The sequence below is a fragment of the Galleria mellonella genome, unplaced genomic scaffold (genome assembly GCF_026898425.1).
Source record: "Galleria mellonella isolate WM207_F2 unplaced genomic scaffold, CSIRO_AGI_GalMel_v1 utg266, whole genome shotgun sequence".
In the NCBI taxonomy this organism is placed as follows: Eukaryota; Metazoa; Arthropoda; class Insecta; order Lepidoptera; family Pyralidae; genus Galleria; species Galleria mellonella.
In genome coordinates this window covers 931,266-952,093 of record NW_026442061.1, presented here as the reverse complement: position 1 = coordinate 952,093, position 20,828 = coordinate 931,266, and the positions used below count along the sequence as shown (strand labels likewise).

The 20,828-nt window shown below is 33.1% G+C and overlaps 1 protein-coding gene across 3 annotated transcripts; it reads left to right on the top strand.

The window, feature by feature from the left end:
* The first annotated feature begins 282 nt into the window (after positions 1–282).
* On the top strand, positions 283–19,310 carry LOC113513533 (tudor and KH domain-containing protein homolog). 3 transcript variants are annotated; one of them, XM_052895135.1, is made up of 14 exons: positions 288–377; positions 800–838; positions 1,730–1,915; positions 5,080–5,298; positions 5,777–5,928; positions 6,534–6,636; positions 10,171–10,328; positions 11,436–11,549; positions 11,995–12,093; positions 13,449–13,565; positions 14,168–14,282; positions 14,701–14,824; positions 16,001–16,110; positions 16,964–19,310. In XM_052895135.1, the coding sequence occupies exons 3-14, from the start codon at positions 1,732–1,734 to the stop codon at positions 17,275–17,277; spliced, it is 1,809 nt and encodes a 602-aa protein (XP_052751095.1). In that variant the 5' UTR covers positions 288–377; positions 800–838; positions 1,730–1,731; the 3' UTR covers positions 17,278–19,310. The 3 variants fall into 3 exon arrangements, with proteins under 3 accessions (XP_052751094.1, XP_052751095.1, XP_052751093.1); XM_052895133.1 differs by having other exon boundaries at positions 6,534–6,675; XM_052895134.1 differs by lacking the exon at positions 800–838 and having other exon boundaries at positions 283–377; positions 6,534–6,675.
* The last annotated feature ends 1,518 nt before the right edge of the window (positions 19,311–20,828 follow it).

Here is a 20,828-nt window from a genome sequence, read left to right as displayed (position 1 = left end):
ATAAGTCTTCAATAGATATTTTTATAGATATTTATATTAAAATATTATTTATTATTATTATTATTTTAATCTAATGTTTCTACTTATATTTTATTTTCAAGTCAAGTTATATGGAACTTTAGGTACTATTATTTGTATGTAAGTTTCTAATCATAAAAGTTGTATTTATAAAATAGAACTAAATCAGTATAGTTTCAGTTCTATGCCTCTCATAGAGAGGTGGAAAAGCTGACATTTAGATAAAGATCTAAATGTCAGCTTTTCCACATTTGTCATCTAGATGTCAACATCATTCGCCACAGTGTCAATGTGATCAAAATATTTCTAACTAAATGTCAAACGATCGAAAACGTGAACTTTGGGTGAAAAGTTTTTAGGTAAATAATTTCTGTTTATTTTTAACAATATATAATATTATTATAGTATTAATTTATAATTACAATTATTTTCTATAGAGTTTTGCTTAATATTTACTAACAGATCATCAATACTACGGCTTGTTTTATGTATGGTATCATGTTACTTGCAAAGCAATTTTTACTCTTGTTATTATGTCATACCTGCTAATAGATTTCTCTATTAAAGTATACTTTATAACTTATCCGTCGTAAAAACAAGACCAATATAGTCCTTTTTAATTACATATTTTTCATTTGATAAAGTAACAACCAAAGTTAGTGTAGGCGGGTTTAAATTTTGACTTCGAAAGTTGTTACTCTAATCTCATTACGATTATGGTGTACAATAAATATTATTATCCTATTCTAATATTACAATTAGAATTAATTTTGTGTTACAGAAGTTATCAGCTTATCAGTTACTTATCCTTGTTATAAAGGTCAGTGGAAATTACTCATCATTCCAGAGTAGTTATTAAATATTTAAAAGTAGAGTTTTAAAGTTATTTCTTAGAGAGTTTATTTATATAGGAAAATAAATATTTAAATATTTTCCACATTTATATATTTATCATTCACAATTTTTTATATTTTATGTTATAACATTTTCATTGACACTGTACAGGGTGGAATTAGCAGGTTGTCCAAAATGAAAATATTCAGATGAACGGTCTGAATCAGATGGCAGATTATTTTGCCACTGCTATATAAATGCACGACAACTATATAATTAATGTTTCTTAGTTTTAACGTTGTACAACACACTCAATATCTCTTCATAGGTAGTTTCCATATGCTTATGGCATTGACCTCATACAGGTGATTGTGTGTTGTGGTAGTATTTTAATATGAATAAATAAAATAATATCATATGTTATATGATTTTCAACAAAAAAAAAAAAATAGATAAATTTGAAATTTACCAAAAAGAATTTCAACTGATTTTCAGTTCAGAATAATAGTCTGAATTCACTGTTTCAGTTTTTACCAACCTGTCCCTTATACCCTGTGTATAAAGTCAATGAATTAAATTAGAATAATTATCTAAAAAAATATTCAAATATTTAATTTAATAGTATAAGTCCTCTATAATATTATAAATGCAGAATTGAATCGGTTATTTTATCACAATTATATTATTCCAATTACCAATTTTTATGGGTTTTGTAGTCTCTAGTCATACATAAATATAGTGTACTTTATTTACAATCTCATAAATATACAAATTCATATATGACATATGGTTATTTTACAAATATTCCTAGACTTGTATATTTTTATAATATTTTACAATTTATATTTTTTAATATAATTTAAACTCTCATTTTCAGAAATGTCTTCAAACACCAAATTTATAGTACCATTAGCCCTCGGCTTGTCATTGGTTACAGTAACAGCATTTGTAGTGTACTATGTGTTCAAAAAAGATGATGAATCAAAAGATGATAATGTGAAGACGTCCAGGGTCAACACCATTGAAGTTAATGTATCTAAAAGTATTCTCCCAGCTTTAATTGGTAAGTATTAGTGATTCTGCCAACTTGGCCAGATGGGCTTTTTTTATATATATGTGTGTTTAGTTTAAAGAACAAACATTTGATGGGTAAGGAAATTCTTAAGTGGTGACTCTGTATAGGAAAATACAATGTTAGGTGACCTCCACTAGATAGAGTGATGACCTCAAATGCATGCAGTAAGTCAATGGATGCAGGTGGTTCGGGACCATTCATTATAACAGTCTATGGGGCAAGCTGATGTTCAGCAGTGGACAATTAATGCCTAATATGACGATGATTATATATATTTGCTTTGATATCTGTTTTAACACAACCTTTTTTCTATAAGGTTTTCATGACCAAGATTTGCATGGTTTAATTGTTCCGCAAACATTTTCAAATGTTAATAGTCATAAAACTTTTTTTTATTATAACAATTTGTAAAAATGTATGAAATATTTTCTAATATCATAATACTAATATAAATGGAAACTTTGTTTGCCTTTACCACATAAATGAGTTAAGACACCAATGAGATAACAAATACCTCTTGGTATCTTAACAGCTCAACTACTCAACTAATTGTTATAATAATACGAAATTTAGTACATCATTGTATTTAAGATATAGGCTACTTTTATTATTTATGAAGTTGAGTAAAGACTACTATGATATCTGAATGAGAATAATTAAACTTATTCAAATTAAAAAAAAATAAAATAAATAAAATCAAAATAACGAAAGTATTATTTTTAATAGAACCAAATATGTGGCTATAGTAACCCTGATTACCATTAGACAGACCATATGCTTGTTTGTCACCATAGTAGTATAAAAAAATAATAATTTGTGTATTGTAGGTAAGAAACAGCTCTGAACATATTACATGATACCAGTAGCATAGCAATAGGGCAGTAGAGTGGACAAACTGCCCCTTGACTGATGGGATCACTGACCTAAAATGAAACTATCATAACATTGAGCTTTTTTAGATAAAGGGAAGGCCCCATTAGATGAATTTACCACAGACCTCAGATGATACCAGAGTGAGACTTTTTACAAAAGTCGATTGCTTGGGTACCTCTGTCCCATTCGTATTTCAACCGTGAAGCAATTGTATTTGCATGTCTGTGTTTCGGTTTGAAGAGTGGGATATGGTGTGAAATTACTGGGTACAGAGGAATAACACCTGAGTCCTCAAGAATGGCAATGTAGGGGGGGTATCATGGGCGAAACAGTATACTCTGTTATGTCCATGGTACTGCTCATGTCTATAGGCGACGGTTACCACTTTCCATCAAGTGGACCTTCAGCTTGTTTGCCATTCTAAATTGTATAAAAAAGAAAAAAAAATGATATAGTCACGCCACTATATGGTACCATCTGATCCCAAACTAAGTAGTATTTTGTATAAATTGGATTTTGTAATCATACAAACATGTCACTAAGTTTGTTGACATTATTACATCATCATCATTATTTCAACCATTCATTGGAAAAACTCTTGTGCCGGTATAATGGGTCCCCCTTTATAAATTACTAAAAGGTATAACCCTCATTGCTACATATTGTTCTAAAATTAAACTATAAAATCTATAAATATGATAATAATAATCAAGTATATATGTTTGTACAATGATAATAATGGTCTCTTGCCAGAAAACTAAGTAATAGTACATTTTTGATGACATCATTGGTAGTTAGTCATTACGAAAAAAAAAAGAATGTTGTCATCTTGTGTCTAATTTTGCTTCTTATCTCTGTGAACAAACTTAGACTGTAACTAAACATTTTAAGTGATAAAGGCAAAGATCATTAACTCCTATAAACAAGTAAATGTTTTCCATCTGTCTGTTCATATTGACTAATTACACTACTGTAGATAATTATATATGGTCCTTAGTTTATTAAAAAAAAGCAGCAATCTGATGATTACATGATTTTCCAATAAATCAATATTCAATTCTTTTAATAGATCTACAATAAAGTCCGTTACGTCTTATATCTGACTAGTAAACAATGGCTAAGATTACTTCACATTATTGCATTAAAAACTTAAATAATTAGACAGTGTTTAGAAGGGTTTATTGATTTGATTTCATATATTTTTAAGACATATTTTCAGTCCAGATTTCTTAAGAGATAGGCAGAAAGAACTGAGTATAAAAAACCTCTACTCTAAAAACATTTCTTGTTTGATTCACTTTCATAAAACTCCATATAACATTAAAAACTATCTTATCATAATATATAACTCCCATTTAAAATATATTAAATAAAACTAAATATAATAGGTGTTTATTACAGATATGATAGGTTTTTCTGTATTTATTGTAATGTTAAACCACAGCTAATAATGTTTCATGGTCAGTCTATTATTGCAATGTACTAATGTCTTGCTAAACTTTGTAAATAAAAGTGTTCTTGAAATTCTATATCATTGTTAACATCTCAATATTGTCCTATTTCTGAAAAACAAGGCTGTCGCCAAGGCTTTTGTATGTCACTATTTAGGCATTAACTGTTAGCAAATTAAAACTGAATAAAAATACTTAACTTGCTAAAATAATATGTATGTAAAATTAATTTAAAATAATACTTGTTATGTTTAAGAGAGTTTGATGTGTGAAATACTAACTTACATGTTAGATCTGTCTAAAAAGCCAAATACTCTGATTCTTTTGCCTCATTATCAAATTCTTTTGCCTCTATCGATGACGTCATACATGTCAGCTTGTTTGTTATGAATAATATCACTTATTTCATTATTTTTTTATTTATTTATTTATAGGAATATTTAACAAACATTAAATATGAGTACAATACAATATTAATGCACATGCCTATTAAAGGTTTCTACTAAGTAAGTCACCTAATAGACAATCGTAGCCAGGTTGAAGTAAAGGCAGGAAGCATCTCCCCTGCCCAATAGAGATTGTAGACTAGAGATAGTAAACTACTAATGGCAATATACTTCGTCAATTATTCTGTAAACCAGTGTGAACTAAATTAACAATATAACATAATATTTAAAACAAAACTACTTCATATTTGGTTCTCACTAGTCTTTAACAATACTTTCTCTAGATTATGAAATTAAAAAATAACACTTCGGGACCCTATTGTCTTATTTATTTATATTGGACCCTATTGTCTTATGTTTATATCCCATTTTACACTTCCAGGCCGCGGCGGCTCCAATATCAAGGAACTGGAGAAGCGTTCAGGTGCATTGATCCACTTCAAGCAGTTCAGTGACAAGGATTATGACGTGTGCATCATCAGGGGTCGTAGTACGGCGACCCAGCTCGCCGAGACCATGATACACGACTTCATAAAGCAGCAGCCAATCATAGTTGAGGATTCAATAGAGGTCCCAGGATGGGCCTGCGGGAGGATCATTGGTAAGTACCGTTTGTAGGTTACTTTAATACTTGAAGATTTGATTGCGATTTAGACAAACATGTTTGCAAACAAGAAGTATTGCGACCCAATAAACTCAGTGCGCTCATCATAAAGCTGTCCCGTCACCAGTATTCAATAGCGAGAACGGGATGCAAAACGAAACTAAACGAAGTAAAAGAATTTTTAAAATCAATTTAGTAGTTTTTGAGTTTGTCCATTACAAACAAACACACAGAAAATAAAATCTTTTTATTATTAGTATAGATATATCTTTTTGATTAAAAAATAAAAAATCTGTTAATATTTTATACTTTTATGAATCGGTTTAAAAGTAAATGGCTTATAATTTATATGACAAATTAGTATATACTTCATCTGTACACAAAAAAGTTACACGAGTCGCCCATAAAATGCTTATGCTTATCTTAATGCTTTATAACGTACTATCTATCTATCTATCTAGTACACATTGTTTAGGCATGGGAGGCGAGAACATAAACGACATTAGTCACCGTAGCGGAGCGCGGATCAAGGTAGAAGGCTCAGGGGACAAGAGTACCCAGCGGCTGATCTCCTTCCGGGGCACTAAGGAGCAGATCCAAACTGCCAAAGGACTCGTTGAGAACTGTGTAAGAATGTTATTTTTTTCTTTTTATATTACAAGGACAGTGATAAAGCTTTTTTTTTTGTTGGATGAAAATGGTATGGTAACCCCGCCTGCGCTAACGGGATACGCTGGTGGAGCACCAGTGAAGGGTGATCGATGAGAATGACAACAGACCAGTTAGCCTATCATGATAATCATGACAGTTTCCAGGGGGAACCGCGTGGAGGTCGACCTGGTTTAGGTATATTGCTAGCAATATGATTTTTAGTCTCCATTACTAACAATCCCTTTTCCCCCCATGGGGGAGGCTTATGTTCAACAGTGGACAGTTAAAAGCTAATATGATGACGATTTATTATTTACTGACTACATCACAAAAAACTTTGATACAAAAGGCGCACTAAAATATACAACCGATTTATGAACCTCCTTTTTTGAAATCTGTTAAAAAAATGCGATAACATTTTTACAAACTCATACTAAATCATCAGTTACACGCCCTGTGTTCATTCGTGTGAGGCTCAAAATATTTTCGTGCTTTTGGTAAAAATAATCAGCTTCATTGATTGCACACTCTCTTATTTGCATCCCAAACGCTTTCACCCTGTATTTTATGGGTTTTTCAAGGTGGCCCAGGAGAAGTGTAGACGCGAGATCGAGCAGTCTAAACGAGGGCCACGGCTCGCGCAGCCGCCGCCGAGCGAGGCGGCCGACCGCGACGAGTTGCCAGGTGACGCCGCACACAAGCATATCAAATATAAAAAGCCTGGTAAGACCTACTAACAGCATGCACATTTGCTACACACAGTAACCGATAGCCACTACTCAATAGCCCCCAACATTCCCCTTATTCATAAAAACTAAAATCTAAAAACCTATTTTAACTAATACACTGTTGTCTCTTTCTCTCAAATTTGGAATTGAGGGCAAAAGAAAGAGATAAAACAGTGCAATAGCTAAAATTGGTTTATAGGAGGCAATACGTTTTTATACGTAAAAATATATATATTATAATAATATTATACGTTATAGGCAAAACGTAATTATACTTTTTTATGAATAAAGGGTTATGTCTTTAATAAAGTGGGGGCCTTTAATAAGAATGTAATGTCGCGACAGGACGAGATAGCAAATTTCGTTGATTTATTCTTTCTGCACGCTAGAAATTAACTCGTATGCCACTTATCTGGAATATAAAAGAATTATTTTTATTTATTGGTAAATAAAAATAAATTTATATTAATATAATAAATTTATATAATAATATCTTGACATGACAATAGATAATATATACTATGATTCTGACTACCCATAGTGAGATTATTCCCATTGTGAATTCGCAGTATAACAATTCACGACAATGTACCAGTACTATGTTAACAATGTGACAAACATTTGTTTAGATCAAGGTTGCCACTCGGTGTTACATAAATATAATATATTTATGAAGAAAATTCTAGTCTTAAGCAGCAACAAATCGTAAAGTAAGTTTTTCTCACACATGCTACACCCATATAACATATTGTGCAGTTCCCTTGTATTTATATATTTCCTTAAATTGTATAACAGTGCCGTTCAATAGTTTTAAGCAGTTATAATTAACACATCGGCAACCAATAATAGAGATTAATATATTAAGGTGATTATTGAAATTGTTACACATTATAGTCGATTGTGAAGCGTTATTCTTCATTTACAATCGACTTAAAAAATGTTTTCGAATCAGTTATATTGTTTTTTGTTTGTTTGTTTGTTACCTCATAACTTTGCCATTTATAAATCAAATCGAAGAATTCTTTTTTTATTTAAAACTAGCGACCTGCCTCGGCTTCGCACGGGTGCAATGCCGCACCGCTATGTCCCTGCATTTTAAATCTGTAATATCTTCGGAAATAATCATTTAAATTACATGCTGTAAAGGGACATATTGATCTATATTAAATGGACAATGTAATAAACGTACTTAATTGGATAAAAATTAATGGTGTATTGCTTAAAGTCACTTCGTAAATAAGCCTTTTTTTTCCCGTAAAATGTAAACGATAAAAAATGGTTATTGTAGACATACACCATCGCGGACTTTTTTGTTGACCTTTTTAAGGTGTACAATACTGTATTATTTTGATTTATCTCGTTGGATTCAATGGGCCAGCGTTTGCAATGTAAGTGCAAAAAATGTGCTTATTTACAACATCACATTAGAAACCTCTAAATTTATCAGTGTTTCTCTGCAATATTATGCAGAGAAACACGGACAGACAACGACAGCGACTTTGTTTTATACTATCTAGTGAAAATAAACTTTCAAATTAGTCCAATTGAAATATTATCGAAATGGTACATGGTAGTTTAGTTTTTAATTCAAAATAACTGATTTTGCAATGTTTAGTGAGTTTTTTTGTTTTTTTTTTTCGAAGAAAATGTACTTGTTAAAATGAAAGTTTTCATTAGATATTATAAAATATACAATGAAATATTATGTTAAAGACCAGACAATTATATGATGGATGTGGATTCGAATACTATATGATCGAGTCATCGGTAAAGCATTTTCAACCTATTAGTAATGCACTAAAGTTTGTTTTAATATTAGGAATAAATGTTGAAGATTCAGATAAGTTTTATAACATTTTAAATGATTTTTTTTTCTGTGTCTTTACCTCTAATGTATTAATAACTGTATATAGACATCTATAATTCGTTATAGATTAGAAAGTATGAAATTTAAAAAAAATTTAAATTCAGTTTCAGACCTAGTGAATTTTATATTAAAAATAATTGGATTATTCAGTAGGTGATTGGTTCAAAGTATACACCGGTAGGCTTCACGACCCCTTGCATTGGCATTTTAATTTAATCTGTATGAAGTGATCGTAAAAGCTTTTGCATCATTCGCCTCATGGGTATTTCGTATTCAATCAATTCTATAAATAAGTTGTGTAGAATTACATACAATTCATACTTTGATTATTGTTTAATCTTTTATTAAAAAAAAAATCAGAGTTCATTTATTCAGTAAAATCGGATTTTAATTCGTCATCATCATATCAGCTTTTAACTTACCACTGCTGAACATAAACCTCTCCCTAGGGGGGGTTTCGCCTCTAGTTGCCACGCTTGGCAGGAAGATTGGCAACTGCCGTTAGACTTTGGTAAGATTTAAAGAGGGATGCTACTGTCTATCCCTCGACTATTAAGTTCCCTTAGTCACCTCTTACGACACCCACGGGAGAGGAAGGGGTGACCACACGGGACTACACGGGAAAAATTAATTAGTAATTAAATAAAATTTGAACTTTATTTTCTGTAATAAATATAAATGTTATCAGGTAACACAAAAATCCATTTGTCATTTCATTTACAACTGGTGTGCCGCTGTGGTAATATGTGTGGTATATTTTATATTAGTGTTTATTAATATCTGTTGTTTTGAGTGTTGTGTGCGTATGTATATGTATGTATTTATGTGTGTATGTATTATATGTCCAAAGTGTGCGTCTATTAGAATGTGGGAAATTGGTGAAGGTAGTATTGGGTATTTTTTTTGATGGGTGAAAATAGTGTGGTAACCCCGCCTGCGCTAACGGGATACGCTGGTGGAACACCAGTGAAGGGTGATAGATGAGAATGAAAACAGGTCAGTTAGCCCATCATTATGAATTCATCTAGAATTAATCATGATAGTTTCCAGGAGGAACCGCGAAGAGGTCGACCTGGTTGGGTATATTGCTAGCAATGGGATTCTCAGTCTCCATTACTAACAATCCCTTTCCCCCAGTATTGGGTATTAGGTTTATTTATAATTTTTAAGTTGTTTCATAAATACAGTGTAAAGGCTACAAGATGTCACCACTTCTTGTTATAAGAATGACAAGGGAAAAAGCACAATACACCAAAGAAAAATAAAGAGAGGGGGAGGGGGGGATTATTAATAATTGAAATAAGCTAACCTAATTGTTAGCAATATAATACCCAGTCAGTCTACTTCCACGCAGTATTGCCTGAAAATTTTTAATTCATTCCTGATATATTAATTACGATAGGCAATTTGCAATGATCGTCCCATTGACTCCTATTCAAAAAGAAACCCTGTATGTATCAAAGAATTTTTTACAACCTACGTGAATCATTTTACATAAGGTTAGATACTCTATCGTTCTATTTTCTGACTAGAATTGCTTTAAGACTGTAACCATATTAAGATTGAACGATAAATAACACGCTCCAATTTCTTCATCTCACTGTGTACATTCCACAATGACAGAAGCGGGCGGCGCATCGATAGAGGTGTACGTGTCGGCGGTGTCGTCGCCGTCGCGGTTCTGGGTGCAGTTCGTCGGGCCGCAAGTGTCCCAATTGGACGAACTCGTCGCACACATGACAGAATACTACGGCAATAAGGATAATCGTGCGGCGCACGCGGTTAGTGTACATCATCACCGTATTGGGTATTAGGTGATACCCAATATAGATTCTCAGCGGGTGATAAAGCACTCAATGGCTGCTGGTGCCTTATATACAATTTGCCATAGCAGATCCAGAGACAAATTAGTGCAATACACGTTTTTATGTATAGACTAGCTTTTTGCCTGCTACTTTGTACTAGATTTTAGAATAAAACCCAATTCTAGATTGGACAGAATACAACTGTGAAATCACATGTATTTTGCTGTAGTATTTTTGCGTGATGCCAGAACAAACATACAGACAGATTTTGAAAAAATATTGTTTCGGTATCTATTGGTGTTATTAAATAACTCCCATGTGCAGTCACATTGTTTACTGAGTTTTTTTCTTTTATGTAACTTAGAATGGTAAACAAACCGACATGATATATAGACATGAGCAGTATCATGGACATAAGAGAGTATACTATTTCGCTCATGAATACCCCCTATGCATTGCCATTCCTGAGGACTCAGGTGTTATTCCTCTGTACCTTGTAAATTCACTGCTATAGCCCGCCCTTCAAACCGAAACATGCGAACACAACTGCTTCATGGTAGAAATACGAATGGGGCAGAAATGCCCAAGCAAACGACTTTTGTACAGTCTCCCTCTGGTATAAACATGTTATGATCTGAGGGCCTACCATGAAATGTTTTCCGAAATTTCGGAGCCAAACAAAACAGAAATTTGATGTTAAAATTACATAATACATACCGTTTGGAAATATTAAAAATGTTAACATACTGTTCCTTTGGACTTTTATGATAGGATGTATGACGAACGAAATGTTACATTCCATTTATTGGTCCGATTTTGGTATAAACAAAAACACGAAATTGAGTCCGAAATTTCGGAATTTCATTTCATGGTAGACTGGCTGATTGTACGAATCTGTGAAATACGTATATTAACTGTAAAGACAACTGCAAAAATGTAAAAATTTATGATCTCAGAATTATTTATTTTGGGAATCAATTTGTACAATTATCATTAAAAAAGTTCACAATAGGTAGTCAATAATCAATATTTTTCTGACTTCATAAAATGACTGAATAATGACGTGCATGGCTCGTTGGACAGGTGTCGTCGGTGAGCGTGGGGCAGGTGGTGGCGGCTGTGTTCCGACACGACGGTCGGTGGTACCGCGCTCGCGTCCATGACCTGCGGCCCAACGAGTTCGATGCCTCGCAACAGGTAAAGTAGCAGTACCTTATGGCCCCCTTCATCGTTCACGGAGCCTTATTCATGTTCACAAATACATATTGTCATTAGCAATTCGTTATTCCTGTTCGCACATTAATATTATTTCTTTTTAATTTAGACTTTAGTTGAACTGAATTTAATTTAATTGCTTTCATATTTCTGTATACAATAACATAATCATTCTGTATACAATTTTGTTTGTTTGTTTTGTTTTGGTTTATTTTGTTCTTGATTTGTGCGCTACTTTGTGGGCCGCATGCTTCTTCGATTAAATTATTTCTTTCTTTCTTTCTAATACAATTTTAAAATTGATGATTTGTCATTTGTTATTAATGTTTCATTATTCCCTTACAGCACATATATTTGTCATTGATGTCTCATTACATATATTCATGCCTTGTTGATGGTCTGTTCATCAAATATATATATATTGCAGGTAGCAGACGTGTTCTACGTTGATTATGGTGACAGCGAGTACGTAGCGACGCACGAACTGTGCGAATTGCGTGCTGACTTGTTGCGGCTGCGATTCCAGGTACTAATTATAAATGATTAATGATTTATTTTTAGGGTGTAAGTACCAAGGGAGACTTCGACTAATCATGTTATGAATAAATTTTTAATAAGAGAAGTCAAACGGTTTAATTTTACTACAAGATTTTGTTTAACTTTCAATGGAATATGCTGAAATTTTACCTACAGATTTAATTCTGGTGACAATACAATACAGTAATCAACACTAATATTTTCAAAATGGCCGTCATTACAAAATGGCGGATCATGTTTTTTATCTTTCAAGTTTCTTAATATGGTATCCAATGAAAAGGCTTGAAGAATAGAATTACAAGTTTTTTATAAGACTTGTTTTTAGTTTATTTTTGCACTATCTTTTTAATATTTTTTTAATGGCAAACAAACTGTCGATGTACCTGATGGAAAGTGATGACCATAGCCTATAGACGTAAACAACACCATGAATAACACAGACACTGATTAGTGCACTAGCTCATGGTACCCCTCATATGTTGCCATTTCCGAGAACTATGGTTTTTATTGCCATATACTAAAACTGACACAATCATGCACTATAGCAGCTTACAGGATAAATGTAGATAAAATAGAGATACCCATAAGTCTTTTGGTAAATATGAATTAAAATATGAATGTAAATATTCACTAAATCCATAGACATATTTAAGAGGGGCAGAGTGTACCATGCCCTTCCTAGAATTGTCTGGTGCCCATCCCAGGATACAAGTTGAGCTTTTATTTATTTATTTATACTTTATTGTACACAAAAAATTACAATCATATAATTTATATTATATTAAATAAAGGTATACAACAGGCGAGCTTAACTGTGTAATAGTTCTCTTTCAGCAAACCCTGAGTGGAAAGGAGTTTTCTAAATTTCAAATTCAAATTCAAATCATTTATTGCACGAATATGGGTACATACATTAGATGAAAATAATAATTACGTGTCCATTATTCCACATTCTACCATATCGGCATGTACAATATAAAATTAAAGTAATAATAACTTATAACAATAAAAACAGTGTCAATAATAATAATAAAATGTAAAAAATGTCAATAAAAATAATTAAATTAATGTAATAGTCATGTAACGTATGGCTGTCAAATATTCTTTTGCTTTTTTCTTAAATACATTTAAACTGTCTATTTCCTTAAATGCTTTCGGGAATTTATTATATATTAAAATATATAGTAGACAGTTTTCAGTATAGTCTCTAAAGAGACTATACTGAAAAAACTTATCTATATTTTCTAGCATGTCTGATAATGTACACCTTTGTAATAGTATCCATGTCTACTCTGGAAAATAATCTTAAATTCACCAATGACTAAAACAATATGTAATCGTCAGGCAATGGAGTGCTTCCTAGCGGGCGTACAGCCGGTGTCGAGCGAGGCGGCGAGCGGGGCGACGAGCGGTTCAAGGTGGCACCCGCAAGCCGTTGAGCGATTTGAAGAACTTACACAGGTGTGCCCTCCTATTTATTAGTTTATACTTTACTAGCTATTTCACGTAACTTCGCCTGCGCAAACGGAAGATAAACTTTCGTTTCACAACAAACAAACTCTGGTTATCAGCAAGAACTGTGTCAATATAATGTTCCAACTGAGTAATAAAAAACATTGTTAACCTCACAAGCCCTTATAAATAAATAAATAATAAACTTATTTCTATTCTTTACAAACATACAGAAATTATAATGTACATATATTAATTAATAAATACAGTGCAGTATTCGTATGCCTGGCAATAGGTACAAACTCGGCTTTTGCTGGACTCGGCTTTTGATGTTCGTTCAGCGCTGATTTTCAATTTGCACCTATATTCTTACTAAAATGTGAAAAAAGAAAAAACTAGTATTAACACAATTTAAAACTGTTACAAACACTTTTAAATCGTCATTTCTACAACAAGTCTATTTGAATAAGATAATTGGAATTTCATATTACAAGCTTTGCTTAGTTGGGAACTAGATGGCGCTCTCTATATTCAGTTGTATTTATTACACTATTTAGAGGACTCCATAAAGTGATAATGACTATTTGTGACCATTAATATAATTTTAATAGGTAGCAAGATGGAAGCCTCTCGTATCTCGCACGTGCATATACAAGAAAACGGTTACAGCCGAAGGCGAGAAAGAGAAGGAAATACCTGGCATCAAGTTGTTTGACGTCACCGAAGGTAAATAACAGAGCTACCGAGTTTATTAATAATATAAGTTTATTATAATTGGCTTTGTGGTATTTTTTTAATGCAACTTAGAGTGGTAAACAAGCTGATGTCTAACCTGATGGAAAGTGGTAACCGTCTCCTATAGATATGAACAATACCATGGACATAACAGAGTATACTGTGTCGGCCATGATAACTATCATGCGTTGCCATTCCTGAGAACTAAAATTTTTTTTAATGAATGATAACTCCGCCTATGCTAACAGAGGTACCAGTTAGAGTAGATAGGTGAGGATGAAAATGCAGGTCAGTTGGTCCATCATGATGAATTCATCGACAATTAACCATTATGGTATTCAGAGAGGATAGACGACTGTTTTTTTTTTTTAAATTGCTTAAAACTAATTTCGGCCGTACGTTGGTACAGAGGGCGAAGTGGACATAGGAGCGACGCTGGTGGCGGAGGGCTGGGCGGCGCCCGCGGCCGACGCGCCGTACTCGCCTCACGCCTCGCACCCCTCCACACCATTCGGTGACCTTGGAAACTCCAGGTATCCTAAATATTCATTTTATTAGTATATAAAAAGACTCATCGTGTCGGTCCTGACATAGAATGGGCCAACTCTTCCTTTCCCGTGGGTGTTGTAAGAGACGACTAAGGGATGGGCAGCAGCGTCTTTATTAAAATAACTCTAAAAGCTTAATTGCGGTTGCCAACCTATCTGCCAAGCGTGGCAACTACTGAGAAAACTCCCCTTACGGGGAAGGCTTGAAGACAGTTAAAGGCTGATGATGATAAAAAAGGCTATACAAGAGTCGTTTGCATCACTACATCAATTCCACTAGTGTTTTTGCCGCGAAACAGCAATTCTACTTTGGTTTGCAGGGTAAAATATTTGTATGTAAACACAATAACTGGCTGTTTAGAAATGGTAACGAACAAAGAATATCACCGTAATGTAATATTCATAGATGGCTCATCACATTGTTTGCCATTCCAAATCGCAAACAAAATATGTTGCAAAATTTTACCTCGACAACTCAGTCTGAGGGAGAATGTTTTTTTTTACAACACGGGGCAAACGAGCATGCGTCTCACCTGATGGTAAGTGACTACCGCCGCCCATGATCACCCACAACACCAGCGGCATTGCAGGTGTGCTGCCGGCCTTTTAAAAGGGAATATGCTCTTTTCTTGAAGGTTATGTTGTCGTATCGGTTCGGAAATATTGCTGCTGGAAGTTGATTCCAAAGAGTGGTTGTGCGTGGGAGAAAGTGCCTTGAAAAATGCACGATGGAGGACCGCCACTCGTCCAGATGGTTGGGATGAAATTTTAGTTTATGGCGGGTTGTACGATGGTGAAAATCAGCAGAAATGTGTGAGATAAGATATGGAAGTGGATGAAGTAAAAGTGGCTCGAGAGCGATGGGGGAGCCTATATTCAACAATGCCCAAATAATGGCTGATATGATGACGATGATGATGAATAGATAGATAGCTAAGTACTTTGAGCCATTTGTGATACGTAGATTAACAAATGAACTCATACAATCCAATTAATTACATTTTTTTTTTTTAATATAAAACAAAAGATAAAATACCAAAATATGTTTTCGTCACGTGTGTCGGAAGTGATGGGTGACTCAAATAATGAAAACGTATTTTTCTAATGGTTAGAATATGAATTCAGCATTATTGTCTCTAAAATTTAAATATAATTTCATAGAGTGTTGGGTATGCTGTCCCCCAGCAGTGAGAGGGCGTCATCCCTACCGAAAGATCACAAGGATGATCAGAATGCAACGGATACGCCGTCTCCTAACAAGAATGCGAACGGTATGTAAATGTAAACAATCAACTACAGTTTTCTTTATATAAATGAAAATCGAATAGCATGTCTACGCTATCGGTTTACGCTGGCGGGCGTTAACGGATGATAGGCGAGGATGAAGCCGCGTCAGTTGAACCGCGTCAGTACGGACTGTATGAACCTGACAGATCGCTAGCAATGGAGATATTAGTTCCCATTACTAACAATCTCCTATTTCACGCAGTTTGTATTTGTTACATTCTATCTAGTTGACCTCCATGCGCTTTTCCTTGGAAACCGTCGTGGTTAATTCTTGTGGAATTCATCACGATAAGCTAAATGACCTACTTTCATCCTCATCTATCATGGCTCACTGGTGAACTGCCAGCGTATACCGATAGCGCAGGTGGAGTGACCGTTCCATTTTCTTCTATTAAAAAATATAGCAATGTTGACTATAATCCTCATTCCTATTTAATAAAGGTTACCAATTGTGAAAAATAATTATATAACTAAAATAATAAATAAATGTACCAGAGGGAGACTTTGTACAAAAGTCGTTTGCATGGGTACCTCTGTTCCATTCGTGTTTCTACCGTGAAGCAGTTGTGTTTGCCCAAATGTGTTTCAGTTTGAAGGGTGAGATATGGCAGTGAATTTACAGGGTATAGAGGAATAACACCTGAGTCCTTAGGGTTGGCAACCCTAAGGACTCAGGTTAAGTTGTATATAAGCGACGATTACCACTTTCCATCAGGTGGGCCGTCAGCTTGTTTGCCATTCTAAGTTGTATAAAAAAAAATTAATTCACAATTGGTGACAACGATTTGAGATGATTTTCTAAAGAGTTAGATATTAAGAATAATTCTCTATCTGCAGATAACGAACGGATGACAACATCTGTATCGCATGCGTCCGGCCTCGAGAAGTCCGACAAAATCAAGTCTATCTCGAACTTCGACCTGTCCTACCCGGACATCAAAACGAAATCGCACGTCAACGGTTCCCACGACGAATTCATAAACACAGAAAGGTTAAATCTAGACAAAGAAGGCTCTACCGAAACACTAACGCCTGTGCCTAATCTGTCCAAATCCCCGTTAGACGATTTCAAAGCAAATATTAATAGAATAGATTCACACCATGGCAACTTAGAAGTTTTAGGGCGGACGCACAATGAATTACACAAATAGGTAATTTTGCACTAATATAATTTTGTATATTGAATGTGTAAAAATGGCGTCCATTTTTTATATATTCATTTAATGTGCGTTAACCTTAAAAGTATTTCGTTATTAGAGTATTTAGTACATTGTGAAAAAAGTGCCGTCTTTTTTATATCTTCTTAAATAAATTCTACAAATTTATTATTAAAAAAAAACTGATTTATCACTTTCAATCAAATTGTGAATGCAACATTTAGGCTTTCCACTGGATGTTTTATGGTTTATAAGAAACTAGAATTAACGCTATTATTTAGATACACTATGGTAAATTTAATGTAAACTATGGTAAAGTTTACTTACAATTTATAAGAAACGCGATCAGCTTCTCTTTTAAATCATAAAGTTGTGAATTTAGTGTAAAAAAATTTTTGTTTGTCAGTAAAGTGTTTTGTAAGAACAAAACGCATCACTAACTACAATTTTACGTTTTTTTTTTATTTAAAAAAAATAGTACACATTTTATAATTTGTTAAACATAATAATAGTTTTGTCAAAAAAAAAATTCGAAAAATTAATCAGTCACAATAGAGTTGATTTTTCTAACTTTGGTTGATTTAAAATCTCGCAGTAATCGTAATTTCAAATATTTTGTTATTACACATTGAAATGAGATGTGTTTTTGGATGAAACAGTTGTTTCTTGACGATTCTCTAGTTCTCTTATCATTTTTAATTAGTATATAAAAAACAAATGTATTACAACAATAAAAAGCTCGAGACACGCCACAAACGATCTTACGTGTTTTAAATAGAGTCCATTTTATAATGTACTGAGACTAGAACGTCGCCAACAAGACTGATCACCGTCAGTCAACATTATCGGCCTCTGCGAACCCATAGCTTTAACTTTATAGTATTTAAGAAACAGAAATGCAAGAGGAAAGTTGTAACATGAGTTAAGGCCAGCGCAAACGCAGACAACATTTCATGTTTGTTACTAAGAACTATGCCTCTCCCCCCTAAATAAATGGTAAAGAGGATTCTTCAGGGTCGGCAACGCACGCATAATACCTCTGGTATTGCAGGTGTTCATAGGCTACGGTAACCACTTACCATCAGATGGGCCGTATGTTTGTTTGCCACCTCAGTGGTATAAATAAAAAGGGAAATTTTGTCTGTGGAAATTATGCCTCGTCTGCGCGGAGCCTTACAGTTGGTTGTGGATTTATCACAGGGAGGTGGAGGTTGTTGTATTATTTAAATAACGTTCTATAAATAGACAATATATTTTGGTTCGACGTTTAAAAGGTCTGGATAGAAAAGTGGATATGATCTAAAAAGTGAATACGGCCACACCAGTCTTTTTAGACAACTTGTAATCGAATCTCTCAATAGATACGTTTTCGCCACCATATACAGATAGAACGGCACAGCAGTATCTGGCGTCTAGTTTAGCTCTTCTAGAAACGCTGGTCAATTAACCAATCGTGATTAATTCACTAGGAATTACCCATGATGGTAACAAAGAAGCACCGCGAGATTGTAATACTGATAAGGTAAATGACTAGCAATGGGGCAGTTAGTCCCCATTACTATCGCTTGGGCTCCGCACAATTGTGTTTGTTAACATCAAAAAAGTTATAAACACTTTTCTCTCTTGACCATAAATTTGACATGAATAAAATAGGCATAAACAATTGCTATGATTATTTGTCTATGCCTATAAATTGTTTCTATTAGGAATTTACTTTCTGGTCATGCTTGTTTTTTTTTTTTTATTAACGTTTTCGTTAATTTTAAGTTAACTTACCTAAATGTATAGTAACAATATGTTTGTACTAATTTAGATTAATAATTTTTTTACAGTTCTCTACTGTAAATATTTTTTTATCAACATTTTTATCTTGGTACATATTGTAATAACGTTAAAGAAAAATGTCCAAATAAAAACATTATTTATGAAAAATACCGCCAAAATAAATAAAAGTGCTGACAGAAAATTAATTGAAAATTTATTAAAATTAATAATAATGGTAAGCAAAAAAAAAAAAAAAAAACTTGTACATATCCAAATTTATCTAAATTAGTACAACGTATTTTAGTCTGTGATTGTTAATAACTTTAAGCGTACTTAGGCACTAACACCGCCGCTTCGTAGTCAATAAGTATTAAGGGGTTTATGTACCTTCCTAACATAGATTTAGCATCTGTTGCATTTTATGGCTGTACACAGCAGATTCCTTCGCCCGCATCGTATTCACACATAAAAAAAAAAACAAATCAGGGTAAAAATTTTTCATCACTTCTAACTTCCTGCTTTTTAATTTTTATGAAATTCTTTATTAAAATATACATTTACCAATCGTTGTAACTCCACTGAATAATTTAGAATAGTATTATTTTGTATTGCTAACTAAATTACAAGATAACTTTCTATTTAATGTAATAATTCTATAAAAAAAAATATAACATCCGATATATTGATATGGGTTTATGCACATGACTTTGCATTCTCTATGATAAATTAACCAAAAATACATCATAAATGGAACATTCATGAGATCTGAATTGTCAATTTTCATTTTATTGATATATTATTTTTTCAGTTTTCCCTTATCTTTATTTTTTTTATCCCTGTGATTATAAAATAATTAGATTCCGAAAAGTTTAATTCTAAAACAGTAATTGGATTTATATAATTCATATATTTATAAAATACAAAAAAAAAAATATTTTCCATGTTTAAACGATTTTTCAATAAAAGTAGTATTATGGTGATTGTCTATTCCCACCAGTTACGGTCATGTAACTATTGTTTTATTAAAAGAAGTAATTATTGAAAAAGAATGTAGACTAGAATTTTCTATATATTTATATCTATAGCATGAAATCGAAATCATAAGCGTTCGTTTTGAGGGAAACTGAAGGTTTTACAAACAGAAATGGGCCGAAAAGGAACAAAAAAAATTTAACCTATACTACCTTCACACCTATACACGTCGTGTCGGTATGGGGGATTCAAAATCTTTCAGATAAGAGGTTTACGATTTCGATCTCACCCTGTGTAAATAACATAAGGTGCGTAAAATGGTGCTAATGTCAAATACGAGAAAATCCACTACAGAATGTTATATTTATTCCAGTTTTTATTTAATGTTCAGGCTTCAGGAAAAATGGAAATTTTACGAATTTTGTATGTATGTACATTACTAGATATTGTACAGTACCGTAACAAACTACCAACACCCACTACCGGATACGGGAATGAATATATGTATATATTACATACCCAACCTTTGAATAGTAATATTCAGCATTCAATTGTTTCTGTCTACCCTAATAAAAGACAAGCACGATACACATAAGCGACAGTTACTTCCAACTACAAAGAGGTCGTGAAGTTGTTTGTCATTCCAAATTGCACGAAATGCAATATTTCGAATGTTTTGTATAAATTAAAAAAAGATCTAAAGTATTTCTTGAGTTAAATTTATTATCGGTTTTATGCAAACTTTTTAGTTTAAAAACGCTATCGAAAATGATCGATTGTTCAGTAAATAAATTCAAGTCACTTTCTAA